The 18,030-nt window shown below is 47.3% G+C and overlaps 1 protein-coding gene across 2 annotated transcripts in view; it reads left to right on the forward strand.

Annotated features, from left to right (window-relative positions):
- WWC1 (WW and C2 domain containing 1) overlaps positions 1 to 18,030 on the forward strand; it is a 202,192-nt gene that overhangs the window by 133,296 nt on the left and 50,866 nt on the right. For both annotated transcript variants that reach the window (XM_049874282.1, XM_049874283.1), the window contains 4 exons: positions 5,217 to 5,346; positions 7,061 to 7,207; positions 8,476 to 8,549; positions 11,867 to 12,109. In XM_049874282.1, coding sequence (XP_049730239.1) covers positions 5,217 to 5,346; positions 7,061 to 7,207; positions 8,476 to 8,549; positions 11,867 to 12,109 — 594 coding nt within the window. The remainder of the gene's footprint in view (positions 1 to 5,216; positions 5,347 to 7,060; positions 7,208 to 8,475; positions 8,550 to 11,866; positions 12,110 to 18,030) is intronic.

An 18,030-nucleotide genomic window follows, 5' to 3' on the forward strand; every position in this document is an offset into this window, starting at 1 on the left:
GCAGTGTCCAGACTAAGACAGACTAGAAAGAAAGGCCTAGCGATCTACTTCTGAAAATTAGCCAGTGAAAACCCTATGGATCACAACAGAATATTGCTGATATAATGCTGGAAGATGAGCTCCCTAGGTTGGAGAACAGTTAAAATACACAGTGGCCACAACAATGGACCTGAACATACCAACAATAATGAAGATGAATAGCATCTAACAACAACGTTACATATGTGTGTGTATGTATATATATATATATACACACATATGAAAGTTACATTTAATATATATATGCATGCCAATCCCACCTCTCAAACCTGATTCTAAACTCCCTAAGAGCAGGGACTATGTTTTATGCTTCTTAGCAATCTTCAGTAGCTCCAAGGACTACTCAGGGCAATAGTGTAAGCTTAGAAAATTCCTATTTCTGACCTGTAAAGCAATAGTATGAGTCCTCCACTTCCTGCTAATGGAACAGCTTCTGAGCACATAGTTGAAGGGCAACTCACTGCCCACGTATGTTCCCTCCCTTTACCCGCCTCCTGAAACTCTCAAGAACTTCTGGTTAGAACACTTCCCATTATTCTCAGAGCCACCGCAAACCTGTTTTACCACTTTGTCACCCTGTAGTAGCATTGAAAATTCTTGTCCTTTGGTAAGCCGATGCTAAAATCCCAAAGACAAGCCTCCTTTTTTCTCCCTCTGCCCATGTTTGATATCAGGCCCAGATAAGACTCCATCGCAGCTCTGGCAGCCCACGCACCTTAGCCCTTAGCCGGAAGCCTGGCTGTGAGTTTAGGGTGGAAGAAGGTGTCTGCTTGAGTGCAAACCTGTGGCACAAAGAGTTAAGAACGTGGCTTCAAGAGGCAAGAGGGCCTAGGTTCAAATCCCAATTCTCTGGGACCATAAAAAGGTGATTACACCTCTGAGCTTCAGTTTTTTGATCTGAAAAATAAGTGTTTGTAAAGACTAAACTGGAAAATCCATGTCAAGTTGTAAAAATGGCATGGGGTCGGCATCTGACCTCCTCTAACTTCACAAGCGGGGAGGACAATCAAGAGCCAACAGCCCAAGGCTGATTCCTAAGAGGCCTATATGCCTCCTTTCTCGGCCATTTTACCAATTCTGACACCAATTATCCCTCCCACGACACTCTCTACTTCTCTGCTGGGTTTGATAATTCATTGCAATGGCCTCACAGATCATATTCACTATTATGGGGCTTATTAGGGAAGTAACAGTTCACAAGTCAGGCTCAGAAACACTCAAGAATACAGTTCTTCCATCAAACAGCCTCTTCCCAGCCGTGCTTGTAGGCATGCCTCTCCCTGGCCCTTAGTCTCTGCCCAGAGACACTCAGCTTTCTCGCTTCATGGGCCGGGGAGCCCACTGCACCATCTCCTGTGGGTCTCTCCCCCCGTCTCTCTTTTCTGGGTGGTGGTAGGCTCTTCTCTTTCCCGCCTCTGGGGTGGCTCATTTCAAGCCCAGCAGGATGGCAAAAACTGACCAATCCCTTTGGTGGGCCACAATTACCCTATAACACAGTCCTGCCCAATCACTTGGATGGGAGTCACAAGACCATGGCTAGAAAGGCCACACAAAAGCGATCCATCGTACCACACAAGTGTGTAACAGTACCTGGCACATAATAAGAGATTTAGTAAGTGAAGGGTGGAGTGATGATGACCTCTAGCTAGTTGCTTGCTTGGACTTGGGAAGGGAACTCAAATGAACTATACATCCCCCCTGGGCTAGACACTGTGTTGGGTAAAGACTTACATCAGTCCCCTCATTTCACCCTCTTTATCCCCTTATGAGAAGTTTATGTTCTGCTCCATTTTATAGATGAGGATACTGACAGGGTCAAAAAAACACCCAAGGCTACCCAGCTAGCACATGTCAGAGCTGGGATTGGAACCCAGAACTGGTGAATTTTGAAATTCATGCTCTAACGCCCGCTTCCTGGCATCATGCAGACAACACCCTTTCCCATTCCCAGAAAACATAAGGCAACTTTCCATCTCCCTTGGGATCCTTCCTTTTCAGGGTGTGAATCAGAAGTGACTCGACAGCAATGAGTTGGAAACCTTGGTGGCATAGTGGTTACGAGTTAGGTATGGTGACCAAAAGGTTGGCAGTTCAAATCCACCAGGCACTCCTTGGAAACTCTACGGGGCAGCTCTACTCTGTCGTATAGGGTCGCTATGAGTCGGAATCAACTGGACAGCAACGAGATGATGATAATGATGAGTGGGGGATGATCTAGTCACTCCTACTTCTCTTTGCAGAACACTGAGAGGGGGTGGGGGGGGCTCATTCACTTATTCTATTCTTGGCCAGTAATCCTAGCTTTAAGAAGGGAAGAAAGGGAAAGGGAAAGGAAAGGAAGGAAGGAAGGGAGAAACATTAATGAGAATTGAAGGATAGCTCTTAGAAGAGACTGGAAAGAAAAATCAACACAAAAGTTTAGGCCTTTGTCCTGTCAGCATTGTTGAGCCCTTGTAAATAGGAAAGAGTTGAGACTTGATGTCTTGTCACAGTGGGAGATGCAGTGCAGCATCTTTGTACATACCCCCTTACCCAGGTAAGAGCTGTTTGGACAAGACAAACAGGAGCTGCTGCTTTCAGAGCCTCTGCCCTGCTTCTCTGGCTGTCCTGTGGTGGCTGGGTGTGTGGATCTCCCAAGTTCTGAGAGAAAGGACAGCTGCGTGATTTGGAAATCCTGAAATACATGCATCTCCCCTCCTCCCCCCTACACACACACAAGTATTCTTTCCCTTAAAAAAAAAAAAAAAAAAGATTCATTCACTGAACACATAATGGTGACCCTTTGTTTTCTCTCCCCGCTCCAGCCCAAGAGTGTTCCCTCTCCAAGCTGCTCTCTGGAGCCAAATTCCAGAGCCTGGTTGCTAAGGCCCCTGAGAGAAATCAGGTAGAGGCTGGTGGACAAGCCCGGGGCCCAGCAGACAAACCGCTTCTGTCCCATCCTGTTGGCAGAGGACAGCCGGGCACAGCCCCCAGCCCCTGGACATGATCAAGCAAATGGCATCTCCCCCTTCTCACCACTTGGGGCCAGGCCACCTTCTGTCCGGGACACTCGCTGTGGGGGAGCCTTGTTTCCACACAGCATCTTCGGCAAGACTCTGACAGGAAAAACTCTGATTAGACTAATTTCTCAGACTAAATCTGAGACCCGTCTCAGCTAACCTGGCAGGCGTGCTCAGGCCCACGTCCTCAAAGGGAATAGACAGACTATTTTTAGTGGAAAGACATAAGTGGGGCTTTGTTTTCTCTCCACAGAGGCTGAAATAACGGAAGGGGGAGGGCCGTGTGGAGACCGTGCTCCCTCCATCTCTCCTCTGTTCAGAGGCATGGACAATGAGACCATGATGAAAATCCGTCCTCCTCCTCCCAGAGATTCCCCACTCAGGTTATTTTTAGCCCAGGACAATTGGGCCTGTAGCACAAAACCAGAAAGGAATGCCTGTGAGGGGTTTATCGTCCTTAAATAATAGGTTTGTGGTGTTCCCTCAGACTGTAAAGCTTCCTTTCTTCACCACGGACTCAAACTTCAGGCCTAGCCTTTGGCAAAAATGTGAAGCAGTTAAAATTGATCTCTGCCCTCAGAACCTTTTCCACACCACGGCCCTCCCTTCTCAGGGGCTCAGGGTCCTCCCTTCCCCACTATCTCTGGGTTGGTCTGACCTTCAGAAAACTTCACCAAGACCCTTCACTCTTTTTTACCCTTTTTTCCCATCAAAATGAACCTGTATGTATTCTTCTGTTGTGGTTTGCTGCCTTTAAGTAGGCCCCTGAATCATGGTAACCCTGTGCACAATGGAACAAAATGCTGCCTGTTCTAAGCCTTTCTTCTTAGCCTATTTTAGCCTGCAAGCTCCACCAAAACCTGTTCAGCATCATATCATTGATAAATGGGCGGTGGCTGCGCGTGAGGTGCATTGGCTGGAAATTGAACCAGGTTTCCTGCATGGAAGCCAAGAACTCTACCACTGAACCACCAATGCCCCTGAACCTGTGTATAGAACCTGGATAAGCCGATAAACTCTCCAGTCTAGAATTATTTGAATCCCTTATGTTTGTGCCATCCTTCTGCACTGACCACACGATTTCCCATCCTTTATCCGTGGACATAGGCAGGGGAGATGACATGATCCCAGTTTTTTAGAGGGAGAAACTAAGGTGCCTGTGGTTGAGAGTCATGCCCAAGGTCTCACTATTAATAATTAGTAGGGGTGGGATTTTTTCCATCCTTTTAACTTTCTCTTCCTTGTGTCCATTAATTCAACAATACTTATTAAAGATAGTGGTTTGCAACCAGGGGTGGTTTTGCCCACCATGGGACATTTGTCAATGTGTGGAGACATTTTTGGTGTCATAATGAGGTGGAGGAAGGGTGTTGCTGGCATCAGGTAGGTAGAGGACAGGGATGCTGCTACGTACCCTGCAATGCACAGGACAGCCCCCCACCACCATGAAGAATGATCCAGCCCAAGATGTCAATAGTGCTGAAGCTGAGAAACCCACGGTTAAAGACTATTCTGTGTCAGATACAAAAATTACTCAGACTTATACAACCCCGCCCCTGCCTGTTCCCAAGCTTGCCTGAGTCAAATCAGGGATAAACCTGTTGCCATCAAGTCGATTCCGACTCATAGTGACCCTATAGGACAGAGTAAAACTGCCCCATAGGGTTTCCAAGGCTGCAGTCTTTACAGGACAGACTGCCACATCTTTCTCCCGAAGAGCAGCTGGTGGATTCGAACCACTGAACGTTTGGTTAGCAGCCGAGTACTTGACCACTGTGCCACTGGGGCTCCTTAAATCAGAGAAACTACCAGAAAAACTGTTAATTTTCACACCAGGTAATGAGTACAGTGTCTCAGCTATGTGCAATGCATCATAGGAACCCCCAGCCATACCGGGAAGACAGAGAGGTGACCAGGGAAGGCTTCCTATAAGAGCTAACATTGCAAAAACCCTGGACTTCAACAGCTGTGTTACTGCTGCAGCTATACACTATGGTGCATTCGCAATTTAACGGGGACCTTCTGTGCTTTTTTTCACAGGAGGGAGCTGGGTAGGGGGAGGGCGTGCAGGACAGAGAAAGGAATGGAATCAAAATGCTATGCTCTGTGCTTTGCCCCTGGGGAAACCCCATCCCTGGCCATGTCTTTGTGTGACCTTTCCCCTTACCTGTCTCTTAGAATCGATAAGAAAATGTCTGATGCTCAGGGCAGCTACAAACTGGATGAAGCCCAGGCTGTCTTGAAAGAAACAAAAGCCATCAAAAAGGCCATCACCTGTGGAGAAAAAGAAAAGCAAGATCTCATTAAGGTAAACACATTCCTGGTAAGGGGGCCTGTCTCCACGGGCTTGATTTCCCCCATGTGCCAGGGCTTATATGGGCTATTTCGATGTGCTTCATAGGTTGCTGAGTTCTCATTGCTAGTCTCCTTGGGCTTTTGGTCTTGTTTTATAGAGGAGAAAATGGAGGCTCAGAAGCAGTAAGTAACTTGCCTAAGGTCACACAGCTGGTATTAATGGTGGAATTGGAACAGGAGCTATCTAACCTAGTCCAAAGGCTCTACCCTTGCCTCTAGCTCTAGTCGACTGACTTATTTTTCAAAGAACCAAAGGGATGAAGGTGGCTTCAACATCGCTAACCTTGACATGGAAATATAGCATCTTTATAAGCATTTAATAGCATGTACTGACTCTGTCCACCCCCTGTCTGTCAGTTTGTCATACTGTGGTAGCTTGCATGTTGCTGTGATACTGGAAGCCATGCCACCAATACCTCAAATACCAGCAGAGTCACCCATGGTGGACAGGTTTCAGCAGAGCTTCCAGACTAAGAAAGACTAGGAAGGAAAGTCTGGAGATCTACTTTTGAAAATTAGCCAGTGAATACTCAATGGATTACAACAGAATGTTGCCTGATCTAATGCTAGAAGATGAGCCCCGTAGATTGGAAGACACTCACAATACATGGCCACAACCAGGGACTTGAGAATACCAACGATCATGAAGATGGCACAGAACCAGGCAATGTTTCATTCTGTTGTATATGGGGCCTCCATGAGTTGGAGCCGACTCAACGCTGGTGGGAACTAAACAAATAATCGTAGGTATTATTTAATGTGCCAGGCAGGCAATGGGGCCAAGGACTTTGCATGCATCATGTCTCATATATCCCCAATATAAAGATAAAGATGTAAAACTCAGAGAGTGAGTGGTGGAGTCACAATTCAAACCCAGTAACATCTGACTTATAAGCCCATTCTCTTCACCCAGTACATACCACCTTCCCACACAGGAACTGCCCTGACCTCTGAGATATTTTGTTATTGCTCCCACCTGCAGATGAGGAGCCTGACACTCAGAGGCTGTAATTGACTTCGTGAAGGGTGCTTTATGCTCCATGACACACTTTAGACAAGGCACTAGTGGACAGTGAGGCATGTCCCTATTACGATGTAGTGGTTAAGAGCAGGAGTCTTCAGTCAGATAGACCAGGTCTGAATCCTGACTCTGTCAGTTGCCAGCTTTTCCACGTAACAATTCCCTCGTCAATAAAATGGGGATAACCATAGGTTATTCTTTGCAGGCTTGTTGTCAGGATTCAGTAAGATAATATAAAGCTGACAGTTACTGAATATTGGCTGTACTAGCGCTTTACACTTGTCATCTCATTTAATCAATATCATAGCCTCTGAGGTAGGACCTATGATTATTCCCATTGTTCAGGAGAGACAGCTGAGGCACAGATCATATCATACAACAAGGAAGCAGCAGCGTAGGGGTTCCAACTCCAGCAGTATGGCTCCAGAACCAGTGTCCATACCAGTCTGTCCCATGTAAAGGGCCTGGCACAGTGCCTGGTGCATAGTGAGTTATCCCTTGCTGCTCGGTCTTTATCACAGGTGAAAATGAGTAGCATGAGTTTCTAAATCAGGAGAAGTGACAAGGAGAGCAAGTGGAGGGTGGCAGACCCAGAACCTCCCCCTCAAGACAGGTGCCTTGCTAACCCTGCCCTCCCCTTCTTCAGAGCCTCGCCATGCTGAAGGACGGCTTCCATACTGACAGAGGGTCCCACTCAGACCTGTGGTCCAGCAGCAGCTCCCTGGAGAGTTCCGGCTTTCCACTGCCGAAACAGTACCTGGACGTGAGCTCCCAGACAGACATCTCAGGAAATGTGAGTAGGCAACCGGTGCTCCTGGGAGCCTCCTTGGGGCAGCATCTGGGAGGCTGCTGTAATCCCATTAAACAGATGTCTGGGAAATGACTATCGATACCTCCTCTTTGCTCACCCAAGGAGCTGCCAGTGGCTGTCTGTGGGGCTGGCAGCTAACTCTGGGGCTCTGCTCCCTGCAGACCTCCTGGCCCCGCGATGATATGAGATAATGGTGCAGGGGAAGAGTCAGTACTGGCTCCATGGTCTCGAGTATTGCTGCCCAAGTCCTTGCATCCCTAGATGTTAACACAGAAAACATTTTTGAAGGTCAGCGTGTCTTTCTCTGGTTTCTTTCATACTACTGTGCAGCTCCATTCTGTTTTCTTTTCACCAGCTGGAAGGCAGAGGATATTTTCCTCCTGTAAGTCCCAAAACAATGCATGCAAGCTTTCAGACAGCTGCTTGACTCCAGTTCAAAAGCTCCATCTGGTAATAGTAATGAATAGCGAAAGCGCCGTCGAGCCGCCTGCAGCTCATGAACACATCAGCCAGAGCCGGGGTGATCCATGGCAATCTATAACTTTGGAAAGCTTTTGTTTCTGTAGAGCAGGCGACTTTGAACAAACCCTCCTCCCAGCCTCCATGGCTAAATCCTGTTCCTGTCTGATTTCTGTAGCCGTGTTCCCAGTTGCAAAGAGAAGCTATGTCAGTGTGTGATCGGCTGAGCCTTGTAGCTTCTTGGTACTCTTGACAGACTAGCACAGTGAACTGGGCTGGTCCCTGCTCCCCTACTCTGCCTGCAGGGCTGGAGTGTTTGTGAAGAAGCTGTGTACCTCCTTCCAAGCTCCAAAACTTTCTCCCTACTCACCTAGTGTTTCATGACTAATTGCAGCCTCCCTGAGTTTCTGGTTGTCCCTCTCCCCAGTGTCCCCAGAATAGCTTTCTTGTTTATTGGCTGCCCTTGTTTCCTCCTCACCAACTGTCCCCTACACTTCTGTGATTTGAATTGGCTTCAAGCCATTTGGGGCGACAAGTTGATATTTTGGGCCCTTGGTTTCTCTCCTAGAAGCGAGAGATGTCTGAGTTTGAGATTCTTCCCATGACCTAAAAGAAAGAAAATATTTTGTTTAACTAGCTTCCCTGAGATCTCTACAACCAGCCCAGTAGTTGGGGGCTATTCTTAGCTGCTTCTCCCACACAAGCTGCCAAGTCTCTCGTGAGCTCTGGAAACCCAATTCAGCACCGGCCACAATAGCCATATAATTCCAGACTTTGTTCTTCTCCTCCAGTTCGGCACCAGCAGCAACAATCAGTTGGCAGAGAAGGTCAGATTGCGCCTTCGATATGAAGAGGCCAAGAGGAGGTAATTGGAGGCTGGGCATTGGGGGTGGGTGCATCCAATAATAATGACTGTTACTGTAGAGTGTTTGCCCTGTGCCTGGCTTTCCACACACCTCATCTTACTTAATCCTCACAAGGATTAGGAAAAATCGGTATTAGAACCCTCATATTTTAAACCTCTCTGAAGCTCACAGAGGCCATGACTAGCCCAGGGACTCCTAGCTAAATAAGGGGTAGCACTGTGCTTTGAACTCAGATTTGTGTGCCCTCAAAGCCTAATTACCTTTCCACTTCCCTGCTCCTGTTTCTAGAATCATGGTTTTCCCAGCGATCCTGTAAACTGTTAATTGGTTTTTATTGTGGTAAATATATATATAACCAAACATTTGCTGTTTCAACGTTCGTCACATGTACAATTTAGTGTCATTAATTGTATTCACCGTGTTGGGCAACTATCACCATTATTCGTTTCTAACTGAAGCTTGGTTTGAAGGGGCACAAGTTTTAGCAACAGGCTAAAAAAGACTATGGAAACTTCCTGCTTTGGTGTCTCTTGTGCTTCTACAAAGTGTAGACCCCAGTGATGTTAGATGTTTCCTGGCTTCATAGAACCCTAGGTATTGACTTCTACTGCCGTACATGAAATTAAAGTAATAATCAAAGCCGTCATTTTTAGGGCAACTATTATGAGCCAGGCATTGTGCTAAAACATTCGTACATACATCATCTCATTTAATTTTAAAAGCAACTCTGTAACATAAGTTATGTCTTATTATCTCCATGGTAGAGAGGAAAAGGTAAGCTCCAAGATTTTCTGTGACTTTTCCACATGGTGGAGTCAGCATTCGAACCCCGGATGATCTGGCTATAAGTCCATGATCTTCCTATACGCTAAGCCAGCCTTGCTGGGAAAGAACCCCCAGGCATTGTGGTGGTGAATGAAGCCAACCTTACTGTATCCATCCCTCCTTAGTCTAAGTTGCCTGGATCATGGACCTTCTCAGCCAGGCTGGGTTGAACGTGGCAGTGCCAGCTCTACCACTCTGCCAACTCTGTGTGAGCAGCAGAACTCATTGTAGCAATGACAGAAATCTTATAAAAAGCAGAGGAATCAAAAAAGGGAATTTGTGACTTATAGAACTCCAAAAAAAAGTCCTAGAGTAACCAGCTTCAGGCACAGCTGGATCCAGGACTCAAATGATAGTCCGTATATTCAGTCTCTTTCCTTTTCACCAAACTGCTTGGTTTGTGTTTGCTTCATTCTCAAGCAGGCTTTCCTGTCAAAGTGGCAAGATGACCCCCAGAAATTCTAGGCTTTATACTACCAGATTAGAAAACCTAGTTTCCCAACAGTTTTAGCAAGTCTTAGGTTTGAGACTCACTGACCTTCCTGGGCGAACCAGTTGGTGCTGGAGGGTAGGGATTAGGGGAATTAGATTTCTCTGAAGATCCAGGCATGGGTCATGTGCTCTAATTTTGGGAAGGGTATTGAGGTCAGCTTTGTGGGAACCAAGTGATTTGAAAGTATAGGAGAAGTGGTTCCCCAAAGAAAAATTGGAATATTGTCAGTGGAAAGAGGAATTGGATTCTGGGTGGGCAGGGAGGAGGAGAAAACAAGACAAAACAAAAAACCAAATGTCCTATACCCTATTTCAACTCCCCCTAGGTGTCCAAGGATCCCTGGTGGAACAGTGGTTAAGTGCTCGGCTGCTAACCAAAAGGTCGGCAGTTCAAACCTACCAGCCGCTGCACGAGACAAAGATGTGGCAGTCTGCTCCTGTAAAGATTACAGCCTCAGAAAGCCTATGGGGCAGTTCTGCTCTGTCCTGTAGGTACTACGAATCAAAATTGACTTGATGGCAATGGGTTTTAGGGTTCTAGAGACTTCTTAGTTTGCACAGCTGCATATTTTCTCTGTGAACCTCTCTGGACATCTGTCCAGTGTGGTTACAGACTCTAGTCTTATCCACCCTTTAGAGATGGGATAAAAAAATCACATCATGATTGTTTTTAGCTATGTACAGCAATGCTCTTAGTTATATGTGAATCTTATTTTGGTCTAATGATAATAATACCTAACAGCCTTGTAACACTTATTGTACTTGTTAGGTGCCATGGAGTCAATTCCGACTCATAGCAACCCCATGTGACAGGTTAGAACTGCCCCATAGTGTTTTCTAGGCTGTGATCTTTACTGGAGCGGATCTCTGGGTCTTTCTTCCGCAGAGCCTCCAAGTGGGTTCAAACCACCAACTTTTTGGTTAGTAGCCAAGTGCTTAACCATTGCACAACCAGGTCTCCATATAACACTTGGCAATCTATAAAGAGCTCTTAACAATATGTTCTCCTTAGGTCTTCATAACACACCCCCTCAGTACCATTATTCTCCCCATACTACAGATGAGGACACCGGGTCTCAGAGAAGCTAAGGGATAGGGCTCCCAGCTCCTTCCTTTAACATTTATTAAGTGACTGCAGTGTACCAGGTACTGTAATAGATATTTGTGATGCCAAGCTCATTTCTTAAGAAATGGTCCCTTTTACCAAGAAAGCCAAAGCCAGGACTCCAGTTCAAGACCTTTGACCCCAAAACCCCAGTTCACACCGTGCCACTGCCACTCTCTGAATGGAGGACACCTGGTTAGTAATTATAGCATTTTTTGTAGTTGTGGGTCCAAGACAGCTGTTGATTCAACACCTGTCACGTGCCAGACAGTCTGAATATATTATTGCCAATTTTCACCACAATTCCAAAGGGTAATTGCTTTCTTGTCTAAAGGCTCAGGGAATTTGCCCAGTGTTACACACCTGAAAAATGGTCAAACTAGGTAATAATGGCAGTTATAGCAGAAACATTTGTTGACTATTGATTGATTGATTGTCTTACTACATGCCAAATACTGTGCTTGGGGAGTTTATGAATTGTGTCCTAAAGCCCTCAACCACAACCTCATAGGAAGGAGCCTTTCTTATTCCCACCAGAGAGATGAAGTGACGTGCCAAGGTCACATAGCTAATCAATAAGTGGTTATTGCCTGGTATGGAATCCAGGACTCTCTATGGTGCCAGGCTGTGTCCCTCAGGGCAAGGTCCATGTCTTGTTCATTCTGTGCCCCCATCCCTACAGAGCCTACTTCACTGCCTGGCCCATGGTCAGCTCTCACACATGTCTGTTAGATAAAGATATGTTCCTTGATCAAAAGGAGAACAGTAACTGTCAAGGATTGCCCTGAGGATGGCATAGTTCCTTGTACCCTAGAACCTTGGAAAGGCAATCTGATACCGTATGCTTGCTCTGTTTGTGGGCATACCAATCATTCTCCCCTTCTCCGACCCCAGGATTGCCAACCTGAAGATACAGTTGGCCAAGCTCGACAGTGAGGCCTGGCCTGGAGTGTTGGACTCCGAGAGGGACCGGCTGATCCTCATCAATGAGAAGGAGGAGCTGCTGAAGGAGATGCGCTTCATCAGCCCCCGGAAGTGGACACAGGGGGAGGTGGAAAAGCTGGAGATGGCCCGGAAACGGCTAGAGAAAGACCTGCAGGCAGCCCGGGACACCCAGAGCAAGGCGCTGACGGAGAGGTGGGGCTGGGTTGGGGCACATGGAACCTCCCTCACTGACTGTCTGTCCCCCAGCCCCTGGTGTGGGGAGGGAAGAAGTGAGAGAGACAGCCTGGCTCACCTGAGCTTCACATAGAGCTATCTCAGCTTTCCAAAGTAGCATGTCAGGGGAAGATGATTTACCACCCAGAGCACCAGCTATCCTGGGAAATGAGTTATCAAAACATCTTTTTAGGTTCAGGTTTTCAGAAATGTATATTCTGACTAAAGGAAGATACGTTGATGTTGTTAGCTGTCGTCGACGATTCCAACTCATGATGACCCCATGTGTGCAAAATAGAACTACTCCATAGGGTTTTCAAGGCTGTGACCTTTCGGAAGCAGATCACCAGGCCTGTATTTTGAGGCGGTTCTGGGTGGTTTCGAACCACCAACCTTTTGGCCAGTAGTCGAGCACTTAACCATTTGTGCCACCCACAAACTCTGCATAATTTAGAGCAGTGGTTTTCCAACTTGGTGGCAGTGACTCATATTGTGACCCAAGATACAAAAGTTTCACAAAATAGTACGTTCACTTTCTACATATGATAGTCCTCTGATATTTTCTCTCACATTGCATATCTTTTAATGCTGATCATAACCCACTAAATTGATTGTGCCACATGATAAGGGCTGGCCATTTTCAGTTTGAAAAGCTCCGACTTATATGGGGAGTTGCAAAGAGAAATGCTTGTGAGGCCAAGCAGGTAACATAAATGCTGGAGGTGAGTATCTTTGTTTTCTTCAGTGTCTCCACCAACATCCACATGCACATTGCACTGAGCACAACACTGTAGGTCCTACAATTCCCAGCTTCACATTCATTCATCCATTCATTCCATCAGTCAGTCATTTGCCATGCACATTTTGTGGCAGCTTTTCTGTGTGCAAGGAAGTTTGGGGTATTCAGAAATTAATAAGACATGGTTCCTGCCCCTGATGACCTTCAAATCTAGTTATTGTCTATTTTTTTGGCAGCAGATTTTATGAGCAGAGTCCCTGCCTTCAAAGAGCTTAGAATTAAAGCTAGTGATTTTCAAACATATGTGTGTGCTGGGGGTAGGGATGAGCAAAGGAATTTCTCTTTCCCATGAAATAGGAGACAGAAGCCCAATTTATAAAGCACATAAGCATGGTTGAAGCAGGGCAGGGTTTCTACGTGCCCAGCTATGTTTTCTCTACATCACTCATCATAGGTCCAAAGACTTCAGGAAAACTTTCAGCTGTAAGGAACCCAGCTTGCATACCACCCTATGATTTGGTCAGTCCCATCTGCACATTGCAGGGTTCCAGGTGTGCCCAGTTACCCAGCCTCTGCCTGGTCTCTGGTGACTTACATCAAAGAATCCATTGACTGGTCAATGGTAGGGCATCTCCCCCCACCAAGCCCTTTATCAGAACTGCTAACAGTGACACCCGAAGTGTGGTTGTTGCTTTTGTTTCCTCCAACCTCTACTGAAAGGAATGTCTGATTAGCCCTGTCCCTCCAACAAGTAAAAGGAGAAAGAGAAAGATCAAAAAAAACCAAACCCAGTGCTGTCGAGTCAATTTCGACTCGTAGCGACCCTATAGGACGGAGTAGAACTGCCCCATTGGGTTTCCAAGGAGTGCCTGGCAGATTTGAACTGCCGACCCTTTGGTTAGCAGCTATAGCACTTAGCCACTACGCCACCAGGGCTTCCAAGAGAAAGATAGAGCTTGAATAATTGGTGTTTAGCAGCTGTTTGCATCTGGCTCCATGATTTTCTGTCTGTGTTCAACCCTCTGACTCTGCTATTCTCTGTTTCCTTTCTCAGTCCTTTAGCGCTGAGACCCTCCGTCCTCCTTTCCCTGGGGCTAGGCATGTTGGGGACAAGGCCTGCATCTGGATTCCTTGGGGCTTTTAGAGTTAGCTGAAAGAATACTTGGTTAGCTGGCCTGTACAGACCCTTACGGGGCTTTTGCATGCATTTCCTGACCTCTGTAGGTTTGGGGTTTTTTTTGTTTATAGCAGTCCCCTCGGTCTCTCACTTGCTCCCAGATCCTGCAGCTGCCATTGGGAAGTCCTTAGCTGTTTCATCATCCTCACAGCCACCAGCTGAACGTGACAGATTCGTGGCAGCCTTATCCCTTGTTGGGTTAAAGAGACACCCTTCCCACCCACTTGCAAAGGCACATGGAGCAAGTCATTATGGGCTTCCGTTGCCTAACAGGGAAAAAGAGGGTAATATCCTTAAATACCTAGATAGTGTGAGGCAGGCGTTGGGGCCAGATTGTGAACTGAGGCTTTTCCCTGCTGTAACAATTTTGTTTTTTTGAAACTAGAATTGGAGGTTCTTTTAGAGACCCACTTAGAGATGCTACATTGAAAAGCTTCCATTGTATGCCAGACCCTTTAACCTGTAGCACCTCATTCAACCTCCCAGCAATCCGAGGTTAACCCTAATATTTCACAGATGAGGAAACTGAGGCTGGCCCAGTATTACACAGTAGCAGAGCTGGGGTTAGAACCCAGGCTTGCTGACTCCAGAGCCCATGCTTGCTATAGGCGGCTGCCCACTCAGAAGGCCTTTTATTATTGCCTCAACCCCATCTTTCAAAGTCTGATTGCTCTCTTAGGGTAGTGAGTTCACACAGCCAGTTCAGCGAGCCAGAATCTCCTCCATTCCTCGGCAATAACTGAGCAGGCCACTCGGAGGTCCTGGAGGGCAGGGTCCTCACAGGTGGGGGGAGGGGGGAATGCAATAGTAGGGAAGCCAGAGGGCGTGAGGGAAGGCAGTAAGGGTGCCCTAAGAGAAGCCTGAAGGGAGAGCCCGCGGGAAGGGTAAGGACATCGCTGTTCTGTGAGCCTCCTTCAGGAGAGAGGAGAAAGGTGTCCTGGGGTCTTTGTGTCTGCAGCTGTTTGCGTCTGGCTCCATGATTCTCTGACTGCGTTCAGCCCTCTGACTCTGCTGTTCTGTCTTTTTGCTTTCTCTCTCTGAATCTCTTTTTCTCCTTTGTTCCTGTGTATATGTGTGTCAGTCTGGGTCTATCTGTCTCGCTCGTGCATGCTCTCTCAGAATGCGATTATTATGCTTCTCACCTTCACGCAAAGGGTTCTCCCATCCAAGGTGCCTTGGAGAAGGATAGGAATGGCTACACCCAAGAAAGGCAGACCACAGGGCTGTCAAACTCACATCCCAAATGAGGTCAGAATCACAGATAGCCGGACATCCGTCACCCTGCCCCCGGCTTTCCTCTCCAACCCTACGGCCCCCTTCCCTCTGCTTCTCAAAGTTGGTGTACAGACAGGATACTTCTGAGAGCAAAGACCCCAGCTCAACCCCGGGTGCCAATTCCTCAGGCTTGACGTGAAGCCCAGCCTCTTCATTTTTAACCAGCATTCCAGGTGCAGAATTACAGCTTTTGGGGAATTCCAGCCCCACCTTCTGGAACCTCTGGCTGCTTCCACACTTGATGTGTTCTTGGCCACCCAGCCTGTGCAGGGCATCCCACAAGTATGCCATATGGCAGGCTAAGCCCAGCACTGCCTGGAGGAGGGCTCGCCACCTGTGAGGTGCTGCTGGTAGCTACATCTCAGGCTCAGAGCATCGGGGCAGCCCAAACCCTAGTTCCCCCAGCATCTTACCAGGGCTCCAAAAAGGCATTAACTCTGTGTTGACTCCCAGAATATGCCTCTGGGTTTTCCCCCACAAAGAAGAGGAAAAGAAAGGTGGAAATGGCAACCCTAACTGCTCTCTTACCCCAGACCTCACATGCTTTCAGAACACTGCTCTTATGGACAGTTGACGAGTTTCACAGCCTGGTACATCCCACTGAGAGTCAAGGATGTTGCTCCATCTGCCAGGCCTGCTGCAGTCCTGCCAGGCCCAGGTGGGATTCTATGAGAGCATCACCAGGATGGAGCTGGCCAAGAGCCATTCCACGGCTGCTTCGGCTGGTGCTCCCGCTGCCTTGTCTGGAATTTCATGGGTAGAGTTGCCCAGGGACAGACCCCATGGTCCCTCACTGGTTTTCAATGTGTTTAGAGCAAGCTCCAAGGAACCCTGGTGGCACAATAATTAAATGCTTACCTGCTAAACGAGAGGTTGGTAGTTGAAACCCACCTGGCGGCTCTGTGGGAGAAAGACCTGGCAACCTACTCCTGTAAAGACTATAGCTGAGAAAAACCCTATGGGTCAATTCTACTCTGTCACATGGGATGCTATGAGTTGGAATCTTCTCAACAGCACCCAACAACAATAACAACAGAGCTAGCTCCTGTCTTCATTGCCGGACCTGCCTTCAGACCTGGTCGTGTTGGTGGAGGGATAGTGTGGTTTGGTTTTTCTGTAGAAACTAAACCCTACTCCATGTTCCTGGCTGGGTTGGCTGTGCTCTAAGGTACACCCCCTAATCCATGGAGCAACAGGGTCAGCAAGTTCCTCTCCAGCAAGATGGCACAGAGGATAAGGGGCCAACAGTAGACTGCATCTGTCCATGGGGGATTTAATGTCCAGGTCCTTCAGAAAAGCAGGTGAACTTTGGCTACTTCAACTGGCGAGAATCATCCATTCAGCAAATAATTTGTTGAGCACATTTATATGGGGGACACCATGCTAGGTGCTAGGTGAGCAAGGCACAACCCCTGCCTTCTTGCAATCCCCCATCAGTGCTGCAGCTCAGAAACCTTAGTGTGCCTAAAAATCACCTGTAATGCTTAATAAAGATGCAGATTCCTGAGAGCTGTCCCTAGACATTCTGATTCAGTGAGTCTAAGTAGAACCCAGGAATATGCATTTTAATTCCCCTTTTCTGATATAGCTGTTCTGTGGATAACACACTGACAATCTCCGATCTAGTAGATACACAAGATTATCCAAGTCATGAGTTTATGAGGGCACAGGCTTGTTTGGTGGGCCTTTTCCTTATCAGATCCTGGGACCTTAGGAGGGGGCTCACTCCAAGGGTAAAAGGGAGCAACATTATCCGTGGACCTACCCAAGCTGTCCTCTGTGGGGGATTTTGGGAGAAACTGGGGTCTGAAAGATGGGCTTGTATCCAGAGTTCTCTTCCAAATGCAAGGGCTTTGCTTCCAGGAGGGTAGTTATTGAGTTGGGTGCTAGTATCAGACATGGCTGGGTGCAGATCTTTGCTCTCAGGTTCTGTGATGTTCCATCGTACTAAGCTAGCTTCTCTGGGCTCTCTGGTTCCATTCTCTCAGGCTGCTTTGCTGACAGTTGCTAGCCCATTCAACCTTTGAATGTTGTATATACTCAGAGCTCGGTCCCCGCCCCACCTTTAGTTTACCTCTATATTTCACCCAAAAGTAGTAGTCTCGTTCATGTGGTGATCCACGTAATGGCGAACCCCAGCTTTTCAACTGCTCACCTGTTCCACCTTCATGTCCACATATACACCATGGAACTCTTCTCTCCCCTCAACCTTCCCATTTCAGTAAGTGCCATCTCCATCCATTCACTCGTTCATGGTAATAACTTCATAGCCTTCCTCATTTACTCCCTTCACCTCACCCCCCACATCCAGTCTATCCACTCTTCTCTATCTCTTCCAGTACCACCCTATTCCAGACCTTCTCAATTACACCACTGCAGCCACCCTAACTCTGCTCCCTCCAGTGTCTGTAGCTGCCTGTCCATTCTCCTCACAGCAGCCATGGTGATCTTAAAATGAAAAATTCTCTTAAACTCCCTGCTTGGAATGCTCTTTCCCTTGCGCTTTTCCTGGCCAACTCCTGTTTGTCCACTAGATCAGCTTAAATTTCTCTACTAGGCAGAACAAGCTAACTGCTGCAAGAAGCAACCCCAAAAATCACAGTGTCTTAACACAATAGAAGTTATTTTGTGCCTACATAGCATCCTATTGGCAGGCTCTTCCCATCTTGTGGCACTTCCTCTTTTAGGCATTAAGAGTCCTTCCAACGG

The sequence above is a fragment of the Elephas maximus genome, chromosome 2 (genome assembly GCF_024166365.1).
Source record: "Elephas maximus indicus isolate mEleMax1 chromosome 2, mEleMax1 primary haplotype, whole genome shotgun sequence".
NCBI classification, from domain to species: Eukaryota; Metazoa; Chordata; class Mammalia; order Proboscidea; family Elephantidae; genus Elephas; species Elephas maximus.